At 45.0% G+C, this 16,535-nt stretch overlaps 1 protein-coding gene across 5 annotated transcripts in view; it reads left to right on the top strand.

The window, feature by feature from the left end:
* TRIO (trio Rho guanine nucleotide exchange factor) overlaps positions 1-16,535 on the top strand; it is a 354,351-nt gene that overhangs the window by 253,597 nt on the left and 84,219 nt on the right. For all 5 annotated transcript variants that reach the window (XM_025451453.3, XM_049105660.1, XM_049105659.1 and 2 more), the window contains exons 31-33: positions 312-413; positions 4,123-4,265; positions 4,754-4,853. In XM_025451453.3, coding sequence (XP_025307238.1) covers positions 312-413; positions 4,123-4,265; positions 4,754-4,853 — 345 coding nt within the window. The remainder of the gene's footprint in view (positions 1-311; positions 414-4,122; positions 4,266-4,753; positions 4,854-16,535) is intronic.

The following is a 16,535-nucleotide window of genomic DNA, read 5'->3' as shown; positions in this document are numbered from 1 at the left end:
CCAGTCTTGATTTTCCAGATAACAGGATTTTTAAATACTTTGATTTCCTTCCTCTGGATTTGCTGGTTGACCCTCATCAGGATGTCCAGTAGGGGTGCACAGATGAAGTAAAAGGGATGCAACCAATCATGACAGCCTAAGAATAAAATTTTCTCATTTTACCTAAAATAAGATCTGATGATTACCGTCAATGTAAACTATATTATAACCTGGCATGACTACAGGTCACCAAAACCCATTTTCTTGGCCTTTATTCTGTCTCCTGCTGGCATTTTACTGTCATCTAATTATGTAATTACCTTTTTATCCAGACCTCAGAGTTGGGTGTCACAGAACACGTTGAAGGAGATCCTTGCAAATTTGCACTGTGGGTGGGGAGGACACCAACCTCAGATAATAAAATCGTCCTTAAGGTATGTTCATTTGAAGCTTGGGAATGTGCTGTGGGACAAGTTTATCGTGGCTGTGTGTGCTCTTCTTTTTCCTGTTATTGAAACATACTGGTTTTCATATCATTTTATTTACTCTGTCTTTTGTTGGGATTGGGGATTACCACAAAAAGAATCGTAGAATAAACTCAGTGTGGCATTTTGGTGGTAAAATGCCTTGAGCTAAACTTTTGCTTGTCTATTAAAGGTCAGATGCAAAGAGATCTCTTTAAACTGTCCCATTCTTGCTGTCTGAAGAAGAATTAGTTAATTCAATCAGAGATGGAGGAAGTTGAGGTACAGGAGGAAGGAGATGTGGATCAGCAGCTCTCACCACACATGTCACCTTTTCCACAGGGCAACAGGCACCTGATGGACTTGTGGAAGCCCTAGGCAGTTTCAGGGCTGAATGGGCGAAGAGTCTTTATGGGGTCCCAGACTCTTTGGCTTTCTGGTTAGGAGGCAGAGAGAAAAGGGGGATAATGTGATCAGTTACAGGAGTTGGTAATGTTAGGATTTAAGTGTTCAAAACCACTAAGGATGCTTTTTGGAGATTAGATAGATGGATAGACAGATACGTAAACCCCCACCTATATAGAGGCAGGGGTTTGGGTATTTGATTTGAGCTCTACTTTTGTTATACCAGTCTCTCTCCTAGGAAAGACAGAGCTTTCAGGGTGTCTTGAGCACTCCCTCCTTCTGTGTTTGAGGAAATACAGATGGAATTGTCTTTTTTAGCTGTCTGGAAAGGCCATAAGTAATTTCAGGATGTTTTGTGGAAGATGTTGCTGAAGATTTGTAGAATATTGGGAGATGAGCCAAAAATTTAATGTGACTCTGGTGTATGAACTTGCATGCCAATGACGCTGTCTCGTATATTCCTTTTAATCTCTCACCAGTATTTCCAGCAACTATGGGTTACTCATCGATAACTTGCTCTTACAGAATTTGTGCTTCAGTGAAAGCCATTGCGTTTCTAAGGTCTTTATTCCCATGGAAATGATGGATTGTTTTGCAACAAGTATATGATTACCAAGCCAGTGTGTTCTTGTTAGTATTGGCATAAAGCCCTATAAAACATAAATTGCACTGATAGCTAAATATTAGATAACTGAACTTTTCTAAGCCGTAAAATTTTAAAGTATACTCAAAACCATAAAATTTCCAACTCATAGTATTTATCCAGATTAGCTACAGTGAAAGATGTGAAAGAGTGCATCTGAAAAATAGTGCCAGATATTTTAGCCAGATATGGACTACTTTCATTTAGGACATAATAAAATACTCATGATACAATTGAAGAGTAAGACTTCCTACAGGCTTTATCAGACAAAAGCTTTCTTAGGGGAATTTTGGGCAATATTTCTCTGCCTTCCAAGGAGAGACTAAAAGAAATGATGTCTTCATTCATTTTAGAGATTGCTTTGTGATGGAGGTGGTGGTGGAGACAGAGGTGGTAGAGAGATGGAAGTGGCGGTAGAGGAGGAGGAGATTGATGTGATGATGGAGGACAAGGTGGTGGTGGTGATGGAAATGGAGCTGGAGGTGCCAGCTAAGATGGAGATGATGATGCAGGTGGTGACTGAGGTGGTGGAAATGGAGGGGGTATGATGGAGATGATGATGGAGGTGGTAACAGAGGTGGTGGTGGAAGAGTGATGGTGGTGGAGATGGTTGACATGGAAGTAGGGGGGTGGTTGAGATGGAGATGGTTGAGATGGAGATGTCAGTGGAAGGTGGTAACAGAGGCGGTGGAGGAGAAAACGATGCTGGTTGAGATGATGATGGTGGTAGAGGTGGTGGTATTGGAAGTGGCGGTAGAGATGGTTGACATGGAGGTTGGGGGGTGGTTGAGTTGGGGGTAGTGGTGGTGGAGGTGATTGAGATGGAGATGGTGGTGGAAGTGATCGTGGTGGGAGAGAGAACGGTGCTTCTGGAGCTGATGGTGGCAGTGGAGGAGGTACTGGTGGTAATGACAATGATAGTGATGGCCTGGTATTGTAAAACAAAACTGTGGTCTTATTTATGTCGTCCTCTGGAAAGGAGAACCTTGTTTCTTAATCCTTCCTTAAACAGATGGAGACTACCCACCAAGAGTCTGAAACAAACTATTCTCATCTCTTAGACAAGTGGGAACTTTTATTTAGTATTTAGCTGACTTGCCTTTCTTTTACTATTTCTGAAAAATTGGCACCTGTTTTCCTTGTTTAATTTTTTCAGGTCAGGAGAATTCCTCTCCATAAGTGTAATGATCATTTGACTCTGTTAAATCATAAGCGTTTCATTTATTTCTGAACCATAGTAACAGTTTCCTTCAGTTTTCTCTAATCTCTGCCAAATGTTCTTTCTTAGGTGCTTCTCTTGGTTTAACCTGAAGTTTGTATTGGACATTTAAATGCCAGTAGATCTGTAGCTCTCAGAGTTTTGCCCCCTGAGACACCTCTGTTTCCTGCACAGACTCCCATAGTCCCTGGTCACCCTGCCTCTGGCCCCAGAAGAACATGGGTTACTACTGTCCCAGTCTTAAGTCTGGGAATGGGGGCAAGAGGCTCCTCCTGTGATCCTTCATTTAGTTCCCTTTTCTAAGTCCAAGTGACTTTAAAGACATATCCTCCAGTTAAGAGGTTTTATGTAGGAAAAAGATTCTCAATTTTAAGTTCCTTTCCCAACATGGGCTTTGACTTTCTGTTTTTGAAGACAAGGTATGCCGTGAGAAAAGACTCCCTCTCAGTCAGGATCTCAACTATAATCCCTCTGACGACTGTTTCAGTCATTTACAGGGAATTATGCTTATGTCATAGGAAGTTGATGTTTTCCACAAGGAAATTAAAAACTGTTACTAAGGCCCAGAACATGCAAAAAGAAAAAAAAAAAAAAGACTCTTGAGACTAAGTTAAAGGAAAAAAATCTGGGAAGAGTGCTGCCATATGTGTTCATTCAACAAATGCTTATGGAGTATCTACTGCGTGTCATTTTCAGAAAATATTTCTTAAAAGTTGTAATGGGGTTGAGGTAAATGCACCATCTGTAATTGGTAGTAGTTTAACTGGTTCATGCTACTACTCTAACTAGAGGCAGGAGAAGGCACAGCTTGGGGGCACAGGCTCTGTCATCCATGGTGCCATCCATCCAGAGCGAGCCTGAGAATCCCGCTTCCTCATCTGCTGGCAGTGTGACCCTGGGCACATTTCTGACGTGCCTGTACCCTGGCTCCATAGGGGGCTGTGGGAGTGACCCAGTGCAGGTGGGCATCTGCAGCTGTTGTTAGTGAGTACAGAGGATGAGGCAGCAAGACATGTGGGCACCAGCGCTTGTGGCTGTGAACTACCGACCTTTGCCTAAATAGCTTCAGAGACACTTTGCTTTGGGGTTGGCTGCACTTTCATATTTACCCAGAGCTGCTTAGAAGGTTTTGGGGCTGGAGAATGATTGATTCTTAAAGTATTCAGAGATCTGGAGTAAGATCTCTGCTATAAAAGAAAAATGGTTCAAAAAAATAAAAATAAAAAATAAAAGAAAAATGGTTTTGACTGGAAAATATTCCAAATGGCAAATTAAACATGGGATGTGGTTGCTGTTCTTCCATAAAGTTTTCTTGAAAGTGGGAAACAAGGAATGTGGGAGACCGGAGTGCAGTTAGCATGGGTTCTGGAAAGGTCCACTCTGTATCCTGACTGCCTCTCACACCTCCGAAGGCTTCCAGTATAGAAAACAAGCAGGACTGGATAAAGCACATCCGCGAGGTCATACAGGAAAGGACCATTCACCTGAAAGGAGCCCTGAAGGAGCCCATTCACATTCCCAAAACGGCGCCGGCCACCAGACAGAAGGGCAGGAGGTCAGTGCTGGCGATTTGGGGTGCATTTGTCTTTCTAGTAGGGAGGGAGCAAGGCAATGTTAACTTACTCTTTTTCAAAGATGATTTTTCTTAAATATTTGAGGAATATTTTTTTAAATACAGTGTATGTATCACATCACTCTTCACAATGAAATTGCTTTGTCAAGACAAGAGCCTCCTTCAGCTTAAAGTGAATGAAGGGCTGTATGCAGATGCCTGTGCGCCCCTTTCCAACTGCACGCGTGAATCTGGATGCATGGGACCCAGATAAGCTCTGTCATGTCTCAGATGTTTGTGTTTCTCGCTTCTGTGATGGAAATTACCACAACCGCATCTTACCGTTGCGCGCATTACACAGAGGACATGTGCGGGACACTTGGCCTGGTGCACAGCACAAAGCTGCACAGCCAAGAGCAGCCTGGCTTCACTCACACCACACTGGAGAAGTCCAGCAGTGTCAGTAATGAAAAGTTTGTTTGCTTCTTCAGGGATGGAGAGGATCTGGATAGCCAGGGTGATGGGAGCAGCCAGCCTGACACAATCTCTATCGCCTCGAGGACGTCTCAGAACACACTGGATAGTGATAAGGTGAGCTGTAACCAGCACTTTCTTTGTGGGGCAGGGGGCAGGTATGGAGGGAGGGGTAGCTAGTCTTGAATCTGATAGGAAGCAGCCTGTTTCTCTGTACATATGATAGTTCATCACCAACATTTTCAAACAGTCACTATGAGCTAAGTGGTGCCAGGCACAGAAGCAGGGGCACAAAGTTGGAGTGTCAGGGGTAAAGTCTGAGGGTTCAGGAAAAATTGCCTGCCCTTCCCAGTGTCCTTACATGGTTTTTCTATCAGAGTGTTCTAGGGCAGGTGTCTAAGCTTTATAATTTTACATTATGCAGAAGGACCTATTATTTTACGTTTAAATGCTACGCAGAGCCCTGATGATAAAAGTGGAACTGCTCTGATTAAAGCAGGGGTGCCGGTATCCTCAGGTTGGCCCTGACGCTCCTTGTCAGAACACAGGTGCCACAGAACGCAGGAAATGTGCCCTGGAAGGAGCCTGCACCAGTGCCGACCATTAGGAAGACGATCTGATCGCTATCAGGGAACGTCCGTGTAGCTCTGCCTTCTACGAAAGGAGTGTAGAGTAACTGTCTCATGGTCTGTCCTGATACAATCCCCAAACTAACAAAATAAATCGACAGGAGAATTTGGAATCCAGGCTGACTTGAGGCACAGTTAACCAGAGTCCTCTGTAAAAGCCAGTGGCAGGGTGGGGGGGAACAACATTCATGTCTGCTAAATAAGTCTTCTGTTCCCACTGAGATGAGCACGTGTTCTGTTTCTAAATTGCTAGACCAATTTCTCCAAAAAGGTTGACAGCAAATAGGGGTTTTATTTAATGCACCACCAGTTCAGGATTCCTGTGTTTCCCACTACTGGTGCAAGCTGTACTTTCTTATTGAGACATTTGTCCCAACTGGGGGGACGTGGGAGTCTGTTCTGTGCCTGGTGCCTGCACAGCCCCTTGTTTGTAGCCAGGAAGTGTCCTGACTTCACTGTCCGTTGGAAACAAGTGCTGACATAGGAGAGGGTCCAGTATCAGGGACTGTTTTAGATGGCAAGTCTCAGAGGCCCCGGTAATGGGCTTGTCTCACTCGATTTTGCAGTGGATTCATGGTATGTAATGACTTTCCTGGAGGGAAGTAAGTGGGTTTAAAAGTACTGCTCTCCTACAATGATTTCTTTTTCAAGATCCTTCTGGTTTGAGTCATTTGTTTTTTTCTATTCTACTTTTTGAGTTCACTAAATTCTAAGTCCTAGAACCTAGAATGATGAGAGTAATAGGATGGAGAAGAAAAACAGTCTCCGTTTATTTTGCTTAGAGACAAGTGGCAAGTTTGTCTTGCCAGTGTTGGGTAATGAGAAAGAAGATAAATGACACATCATGCATCTGGTGTGTAATAGCTCGTTTCCTGCGGCTCTACTCCATAGCCAATTAGTTAAAATAAAGTTTGAACTTGGAAACCTTTCATTAGAATAATTCTGATTATTTTCTTTAAAAAAGTTGAGGTGACTGAGTTCTCTAACTTGTCTGTTTACACAAGACTTCCACCTGAAGGAAATAATAAATAATGTTGGAAAGAACAGTAGCTCAAGTGGAGGGGAACATTCACCTTCATTCAGATAGCTCCCAGACTTGCCGTGGTAAACATCAGCACCCCAGCCATCGATCTGCCCTCAGACCCCAAGTTCACATTCTTACCAGATAGATTCTCATGGATCTGGTCTGGGTTTACTCTAGAAATTAGTTTTAAAGTTACTTTGTAGGAATAAGGTATTTGAATGAAATTGCCAAAGAGATCAATAAATGGAAAAACTTTTGGTAAGACTTTTCCAGAGGTTGGTCCATGTTTGGAAAGGGTGACTTTTTTCAGGTGGTATATGTGTAAATGGGTGGATGGCAGTGGTAGTTTGGAAATGCCCCCCTCGTGTCTGGCAAGGGGCTCTGGCTCTCATTCCCACTCTGAGATGGAGTTGGTCCACTGCATGCTGTGCTTTCTGGCCTGTGGAGAATATTCCTGTGCTAGCCCTCCGTTGTAGCTCTGGTGCTCTGTTGTGTGGCTGACTGCAGTCACAGAAAATAAGCTCTATCCTGTGGTTAGGAAGAGTGTAACTAGTTGTGCTTCAGATCCTTTGCAGTATAATAGGGCTTATGTGAACTTGTACTCAGGCCTATACAAGTCCTACAGAAAAATGAGGCATTGTCCTAAGGCTGTTGCTAGTAGGACAGCAAATTCTGTTTGTGCCCAATGAGAGAAGGGGAATGAATCACTACCAGAAAAGTACGGGTTTGTAGGAATTAACCATTTTACCCTCGCAGTCTATCAGGGTGTTAGGCTTTTTAAATAATCTATTAAATCTCCTCCCTGTGGAGGTAATTCACCATTTTCTGCTTCCCTCATCTGATGCATTGTCTTCAGACTTCATGGTGTGGCTCCAAACTCCCCAAGGACCACTTGTGCTCATACAGCCACCGCCCCTCCGCCTGAGCATTGCAGAGGCTCTCCCTGGTGCTCCTGGAGAAGCCATGGCAACAGCCTCCCACTCAGCAGCTCACAGCCTAACGTCCTCGTGATTCCTAACCTCTGGAAGTAATGAGACTCCAGAACTAGTTTCTTAAGTGGACCTGGCATGTACTTCCTTTTATACCCCTCACTGAGACCATAGGTCCTTGATAGGTTCCGAAGTACCAAAAAGGAAGGGATGAACTATCTTCCTAAGACCATAGAACTGTAGCGAGTTACTTTCTTCAATTCTTAGGGTCTGTATCTGGGATGAGAGTAAATAGCATGTGAGACTTCATGATGATAACTCAAAATCTGGAGTTTGGAGAGGACATTCCCATTCAGCCACAGGAGAAAGAAGGAATGTGTTTGCTAACACACAAATGCCGGCATTTGTGTGTTCTCTACTTCCGGAGGGTTTTCTTATTACTCTCTCCCCATCTTAAACTTCTGGTAGATGCTTCAGGGTCAGTAGAGGAGTCAGGAAAATACACTCTGAAAATTAGGAGACTGTATCGAGTCAGCTTGTAAAATGCACTGTTTGAACTGGGCTTAGCCAAAAAACCCCCCTCTCTCCGATGGCAGTAACTTTTCTTGTCTCGGGGTTCCTTCCACCCTGCATATTTCAAGTTTAAGCAGCCTCTGATGACACAGGCAGATAGATCTGGGGAGGGAAACTACTTAACCATATTCTTTCTGTTGGACTTAATTTATGATGTCTGTTATGAGTTAGTTGTTATCATGGGCTTTGGTTCCATTTCAGAAACTGGTGGGGGAGATGCTTTTGACTTGGCCTCTTGGAGAATTTGTAAGGGAACACGATCAGCCCAGTGCTGTAGTAATTCTCAGATGAGGCACACAGGATGTGTTTTGGAAGAGTCTGTAAGGAGTGGCTCCTGAAGACGCCCTCTTTCCAGGGAGCACTGTTCCCAGAGCTTGAGTAGGCAAGTCACAGATACAAACCACATGCCCCATGAGCACATTTCTTTCTTTGAAAACATCAGCTTTAAAATATGCCATCTCCTTGTTCCAAAAGTAAGCTTAGCAGTGATTCTTGCCCATAGTCATGGTACTTGCACAGATAAAAGGATCTTATGAAAATATAATTTGGATTCCAAAGAAATCAGATGGTTGCCAGATTCTTATCTCATATATCCTGAGTTTGTCTCCCCTCAGGCAGGGAGGAGAATGCTGAGCCAGCCTTCAGGACACTTAGGAGATGAGGGAGATCGGATGACCCTCACAGGGCCACCCAGCAGCAGAGAGCTAGAGCCAGGAACGAAATGTGGATTTAATTACCTGCTAGTGTCTAGAACTTATTATTTCACATTAGCACTGGATATGGAGCTAAATATTTTTAGTGTATTAAAGAAGCATTTTTGACCTTTTTTCCTTCCATTTGCCTTATTAGTCTGTGGTTTATTTTATATAACAAAAATTTATAAGGAAAATAGAAAATACGGGATTCAAATATAGGCTACTGTAGAACAAGCATCCTGAGGTCAAGATTTATCACCAAGGCAGATGAGGGAGCCTGTGGAAAAGCTGACCCAGGCCTTCAGGGGTCAGTGTGCACTTTCACATTGTTGAAGGTAACGCAGTTCTTATTTTTAATGAATGAGAAATTCAGTTGATACTGATACTTGGCATGAATTGCCCTGAGGTTAGAATATGAATATATGAGACACATATTTAAAAGAGTAAATGGTTTCAATTACTCTTAATGAAGTTCTGCATGGCTCTGTGTTGGGGAGATGAGATTTTATGTACTTTAAAAGTCACCCAACTTTCTCTATGAAATGATGTTCTAATGATAGGAACTTGGTGGGATTTATGTAAATCACAGTGTATGCTTTAAAATGTGGCGGAATTCACCTGAGAAAGGAAACTTGCATTGAGCCTCCTCAAGAAATGCCACCTGCTTCCTTCTGGCCCGCCTCCCTTGCATACCTGGCACAGAGCGGCCCTCTCAGGAGCCAGGTGAGCGCTGCCTTTGAGCTCCCACAGCTTGCGCCTGGTTCTCCCCCTGGCTGAAAGTGCTGGAAGCAGGAGGGCACCATGGCTCGGGGGAGAGCTCAGGCTGCCAGCCTTGCCAGAGCTCTCAGTCACCCGGGACCTCACGTAGGTCTGCCCCTGTGTGGATGTGACCTTAGTCCTTTCACTCGGAAGCCTCTCTTCAGGAGTTTTAGTACCCCCAGACAGAAAACTCTGGACTCTGCTCAGAGTGTGGCCGAGCAGCTACATGGAATAGCAGGTGGTTAAGAACAAGGAGGTGCCTGCCAGCCAGACCTCTGGGCCCTGCTCTTCAGCAGCCTTGGGGAACGAGCTCACCTGTCTATGCCTCGGGCCCCTCATCTGTAACTGGGAACAGCACTTCCCCTCCCCCATAGGGCTGTGCCTCGCCTGTACTGTGCACGTAATGAATATTAGCTCTGGCTGTGTCTTCATCGTTACAAATGCTGCCTCTCCCTCCTTCTGGGACTGTTGGTCTTCACTGCCAGCTGTTGCAGGTTATTGCTATCTGTGTTGGCCACCCTGTCTCTGTATTTGCCCGCTCCTGATTGCAGTGGATTTGGAGCTGTGTTTGTTAGGAGCTGGAAGCTGCCCTAAGAATTAATTGCTCGGTGTTCGTGCCTGGAGTTAAGCATTGTGGTGTCTCAGCAGTAAATTACTGCATAGCAAATGGGCTGACTTGAAGAGGGGGACTCTCCCTCAAAACATCTCCCCCCCACCCCCCCACCCCCCGCCTCACTCAACTTTGACCCTCGGGATTAGCTGCACTGTGGCCATGCTGTGTGCATATAAAATGACTGCGAGCTATTGACAGGTACACCTGGATCGCCCACCATGGGCTGCCGGCCCGGGACAGGTGCGTCGGTGCAGTAATGCACAGGGAGACACACACACAGACACACACACTCACGGGACAGGTGCTTCGGTGCAGAAATGCACAGGGAGACACAGACACACACACACACACACACACACACACACACACACACACACCAGCAGCCTGTGTGACAGAGTGCACCTGGCATCTCTTGCTTCCTTTTGCTAATCTCGATTTTCTGTTTTCCTAAGTGACTCTGGTTTGGTTTGGTTTTATAATTTTTTTTATTTATTTATGATAGTCACACACACAGAGAGAGAGAGAGAGAGGCAGAGACACAGGCAGAGGGAGAAGCAGGCTTCATGCACTGGGAGCCCGACGTGGGACTTGATCCCGGGTCTCCAGGATCGCGCCCTGGGCCAAAGGCAGGCGCTAAACCGCTGCGCCACCCAGGGATCCCTGGTTTGGTTTTATAATTTTTAACACTTTTTTAAGTGTTCTCATAAAACCACAAAGTGGAATGTAGTTTTTGATAATTTTAGTTAATCAGAAAAACAAAATCGCCCACACTGAAGTAGAAAGCCTCAGTTCTTTATTCTTTCCTTGTCCTTCTTACTGTTTTTTAGTAGGCTCCATGCCTAGCATAGAGCCCAACTCAGGGCCTGGACTCACAACCCTGAGATTAAGACCCTGAGCTGGGATCCAGAGTCAGATGCTAAGCTGATTGAACCATCCAGGTGCCCCAGAAAGCTTCAGTTCTAAGAAAAGGCAGTTTTGTTTTGTTTTTTTAAATACAAAGTTTGGCTAGAAATGTAACAACAGTGTTTACAAAAAGTGTTGCATTGAAAAGTGCTTTTTAACGTAAATTTTACAGTAAGGATCAGAGTTACTATTGAAGGTGTTTGGATTCAGCCTTGAGGCTGGAGGTTTATTCTAGTCACTCTTCCTTTTGGTGAGAAGCCCAGTCAGCTGGCTAACTCTCCATCAAAGACAAAAAGAGTCATTTCACAGTAGCTTTTCTGGATGAAGGATGGTTTTGCTTACTCAGTAGATAGGTTTCTTTGGGCTAAAGTGTTTTACAGAGATGACTTGGGTTAGTGCAGGTGGTGGTCGGCTGTCTACTTTCTGGCTCTTAGGCCTTTTTCTGTGTTAACTAACTAAGGTTCTCATTAATTTGCCACCACACACCCCCAGGGTCCATTCATCTCCCGTTCTAGTATGTGGAGCAAGGGGAAAGTTGACATTTACAGGTCATCTTCTGTGAAGTTTTCAAGCCTGATATATAATCGCTGCCCTGTCTCCAGTTGGCCTGCCTTTTTACATTTAATGCTTGCCTTCTCACTTGTGGCTTTTAAATTGGTTTTTTTTTTTTTTTTTTTAACATCTAATTTTCCATTGTACGTCAAGTATATCACAAGGTCAAGGAGGCCTTGGTTCCAAAAATTATTTTGGTGTCAGAAAACCAATGTGTGATCATGTCAGTAAAGAATTAATATCCCTGAATACCACACTTGGTGTTTCTTTTCTGGATGACACGTTTCATATGGTAAGCTGCTGCTTTTGGGAAAAAAAAAAAACTTTTTTCTTACCAATTTCTTTGTGTGTCTGTGTTGTAAAAAACATAGAAAATTTACCCTATTGATCATTTTTTCAGTTCCTACAGATTTCTTTCTGTACAGCTTTCTTTCTCTATGTGTAGGAGCCCATGACAGAGGTCCTCCCTGAAACTCATCAGCACATTTTAGTGAAGGTTTCTCCTGTGGACTTGGTTTCGGGGTTAGGGTGAGTGTGGGGCCTGCTGCTTATGTCATGTAGCCTGTCACTAATCAGCCCAAAGCCCATGAGAAGCCCAGGTGGGTAGGCCTGGAGGGGTGATGCATTTCCTTGGGGAACCCTTAGGGCTGCTAGGGGCTGCCTGTCTCTTGTAAGCATTGCCAATAAGGGAGCTGTACTCTCTAGTCCCCTTTAACGAAGCAACCAGTCCTTAGTCTGCTCCATGTGAAACCTCCACAAAACCACAAGACTCTTGTGAGGTTCCTGAGTTACCGAACTGTCCTGGGCTGTAGGCTGTGACTGTTCACAGAGTTGAAACACACTGTTCTTCGGGGGAAAATGGCTTTTATTAGACCACAGTGCTGCTTTCCTTTTGGATTGCTCTCAGAAAATTGGCCAGACACCCACCTGCAGTTGATCTTAGGCTCTTGAAGTGGAATGATTTGCAGCAAGGGCTCTATCGTCCAAGGCCAGTGGTGAAGAGCCTGCTCTTCCTCCCACAGAACCTGCCCCGAACTCACCTTGGAGCTCATCATGCAAACTAGGCGTTTGCTGTTATCTCTGCAGACCTCTGTGCGAGACTGCCTCATTTTTGTGCCCCAGGGCAGGGATGCACTGAGGTGGTGGGCTGAGAAGTCCCCAGCCCTGGATCTGTTTTAGTTACTTTTGTCAGCTGGGTTCAGGCAAAGCAACAATAGAACGTAGTTTCTCTAGAACACCTAAACAGTAAAGTTCTGTTCTGTGTGGTGATTGTTGAAGATTCACATGCCAGTGACCAGAGATGAGTGTTTCATTCTTCTGGGTGAAAGCCCACAGCTAATGTTCACTTCCAGTCTTTCTGGAAAGAATTTAGGCAGAGAGACCCTGATTTGATTCTGCTGATTGTCTGTGGGTCTGGGTCATTGGCATTCTCCCGGGAGCCCTCATTGAAGGACATGAGGTGGTCCTGCAGGATACGTTTCCAGGCTGGTTTCCATGGTCCGTGTGCTAAGTCCTGTTCACTGCCATGCTTTTTAGTCACCACAGTGGTTTTTTTCAAGGAGAAAAACAGAAAGATGGCGGCGGTGGGGGGTGGGGGACGGACGACTGTCTTCTATGAATTTCACAAGATTTAATGTCAGTTATGGAAACAGACTTTCATAAATTGCGATCCTAAACTCAATGCATGTGGTAAGGAGCCTCCGATAGAAGTCCATAAAATACACAGAAGTGAACAAAATACTGTGAAAATGTTCTCAAAGTACAGTTGGAAGGGAAAAGTGAGTTTTTAAACTAGATAAATGGAATGGTAATTCAGCATAGTAATGCATTTGGGTCACTGGTGTAGAAGTAGCATTGAAAACAGGTACTTTCTCAGTTGTACTTAAGATGTTTATTATCAGAACCTTTTCTACTTAGGAAATTAATTCTTAAAAGGCCATCATGATTTGCATTGCTTCCTCAAAGTAGTTACCTTAAGACTTTTACTTTTAAAAAAAATTTTTTTTTAATTAGCACACTGGTTTTGAAGACTGGCTTTGTAGTAAGTTTAAAATATTCAGATGAGAACATTGAGACCAATGCATAGGATTTCTGGGCCCTAGAGAACATCCTATTAGTCCTCCCATTTAAAGATTTGTACAGAAAAAAAAAACAAAAAAATTTTTAAAAAAAAAATAAAGATTTGTACAGGAGATTCTTATGGAAAAGCCAAGCAGGTACAGTGTTTTCTGACGATAATTTTTAGCACTGTTGAAAATAGATTCCTGTACTAGATTTTGTTGGTAAGTTCTCCAAAGTCACTGAAAATGAATTTTAACTCCATATGAGATTCTTTGTCAGAATAAGCTTGATTTTTCTTAGGCTCGGTCAAGTCCACAGATGTTTCCAATAGTTTTTGATGACTCTGTAAGGGGCTAAGGAGTCGGTGCCAGAAATAGAGTCGAGCTTAACACTCCTCTTTAGGCAGCCCTCTTCTCCCCTTCCCACCCTTCCCCCACCCTCACAATGCACCACATGGCTTTGAGCAGTCTGAAAAATTAATAAAACGCCCAAGAATAAAGCTAGCAGAGGACTGATGATGAGAATGTGTCTTAAAGTTGTGCTTCCCAGGGCCGGGGGTGGAGACATGTCCAGGTGGTGTGAGGGGCTTGCAGCATGGGGCCCCGGGTAGGGGGCAACACGCTGTGCACACACAGGCACAGGCAGGTCACCGGTGGCATGGGAGAGCTCCAGCAGACCTGAAGGGGGCCACAGGAAATATAGGCCCCACGGGGCCTTAGCACACTGGACTCCATATTGAGGCCTCTTCACTCGTCATGCCTTCCCTGGGACAGGAAACATTCCTCCTGTTTTTTTTTTTTAATATTTATTTATTATTTATGATAGAGAGAGAGAGAGAGGCAGAGACACAGGAGGAGGGAGAAGCAGGCTCCATGCCAGGAGCCCGACGTGGGACTCCAGGATCGCGCCCTGGGCCAAAGGCAGGCGCCAAACCACTGAGCCAACCAGGGATCCCCTCCTCCTGGTTGTTACAGGGATTAACCACTTCCAGAATGTGGGGTTTTATGAGGAAAATTCTCCTGCCTGGGCCTCTACCTTTAACTTTTTAACGGTATCATCTTTGTTCACAGAGAAGCATTTAAGGGTGAGCATGGGTTTCCCACCAAGGAATTTATAAATTTTAGAAGGGCATTAAACTTTTGTGAGAAATCTCATTTGTGGCCTAGCAGAGACCTTTCATTTTGTTGATATTTGTACTTTGTTATGGAAGGGTTTTGTTTTGTTCTGTTTTGCTTTCTGTGGTTGTCTTGTGGACATGTGTTTCTGATTGTGAATATCTAAACTTTCTCTCAAAAGATCAACTGTTAGAACAGGAGGATGATGAATAGCATGGGGCATGGGGCATGCCAGGGCGCTGGCCGGCCATGAGCCCGTGTAAGAGGCACGGATTCCCAGTTCCCTCTGAGTCCATGGGAGCCGTGAGGCCTCTGGAGCCAGGCTGTTTCCCAGAGGGAGGCCCATCCTTCCACCCACCAGCCATAGCCCAACCCACCTACTCTTGTCCTATGCCACTGCCCTGCAGGGGGACAGAACCCCGGGCATGTGGCCCATGGAACACAGGTGGAGTCAGCACCTGAAGTCACAGAAGAAAAGCCCATGATTTATTTTGGTTTTTCGAATGCAGTGCCTTCCATTTTTAGAGCAAGCCTGTTTTGCCTTTTTCACTTCTGCAAATGATTGCTGCTGGATACAAAGCATTGGATGAGCTGTGCATCCTGTACAACCCTGTACAACCCTGTACCTGCCATTGTTGACACTGGGGCTCAGCGGGGACTCAGACAGGCCCCCCTCTCTCCCCTCACGGCCAGGCATGGAAAGTTCACAGGAAAATAACAGACCTCCTTGCTGGTGCTGATGGCATCCACACACATGCATAACCCAAGATGTGGCTCGTTTCAGAATTAACCCAAGATATGGCTCGTTTCAGAATTAAGACACAATTTATTTAAAAGCTAAGTGCTAAGATAAATGCAAGAGCACCTTCTCCAAGGGCTTTTGATGGGGGAATGGACAAAGCGAGGACATGGGGGCTCTGAGCAGACAGGATCTCATGGGCTCAGTGCAGGCAGGACTCCCCTCAGGGCTGGGAATCACCTGAGGAGGAGCCACAGAACAGACCTGGCAGGGTGGGCTGGGACCTGGCCGTCGGGGCTTTTCATCCCATGCTCGGGAATTTGGGTCTCAGGTGCTTGAACGGGAGGCTTCACGTTTCAAAAAGGCAACTGCCAAAGTGCTCACATGGCTTGGAAGGTGAGCCTGGAATGTGGCAGGGAGGACACCACAAAATCCAGATGAAATGTGGCATAGCTGGGTAGAGGAAGGAAATGATACAAGAGATGCCTTAGATCTATTTGACAGCATTTGGAGAGCACGAGTTTTTAGTGTGGGTGATTTGATGGTGATACCATTATCCAAAAGGCACCAGTGGAGAGAAACAAAATGGGGAAGCGGTTAATGAGTCCTATCCTAGACTCACTGCTTTGGAGGGAAATGTCCTCAGAAAACGGTCTCTGGCTGTTATCTGGGATGTCTGCTTGGGGAGTAAGTAATCAGCACAGGGGATGTGCTTACAGAGCTACGTTGGGGCACAGTGGACAGGCAGTGGAGCTGGAACTACCTGGGGCTACCTGGATTGAGAGGCCAGAGGGGCCAGTCCAAAGACAGGGAGCTGGTTCATGACATTCTCATGTAAGAGGGATGTTAATGAGCACGTGTATATATGAGCTGCCCCCAGGTGTGAAAAGTCTGAAGGGCAGACATACGAGGCACGCCACAGCAAGCAGGTGGCCGCAAGAAGGCCACACACCTGTTTTATAAGCAGAGATCATGGCATTGATGTCCATTCTAGAGTTTATGGGTATGCTCCAAAGGGCCTAAGCATTAGTATAATTTTAATGGACAGAAAATGGGAGTGAGCTTAATGAGAGGAGAGAAGGAGGGAAGAGAGTTTCAGGCCAGAAAGCACACAGCATATGGGAAAGAGCGAGCATCCACAGAGTATATGGAATGGTGTGCTGAAAACCACGGCATGGGCAGGTGGCCTGGAAAGGATGGGGAGTGA

Source organism: Canis lupus, chromosome 34, assembly GCF_003254725.2.
Source record: "Canis lupus dingo isolate Sandy chromosome 34, ASM325472v2, whole genome shotgun sequence".
Taxonomy (NCBI): domain Eukaryota; kingdom Metazoa; phylum Chordata; class Mammalia; order Carnivora; family Canidae; genus Canis; species Canis lupus.
The sequence above is the reverse complement of the archived record's forward strand: the minus strand, read 5'-3'. Positions and strand labels throughout refer to the sequence as shown.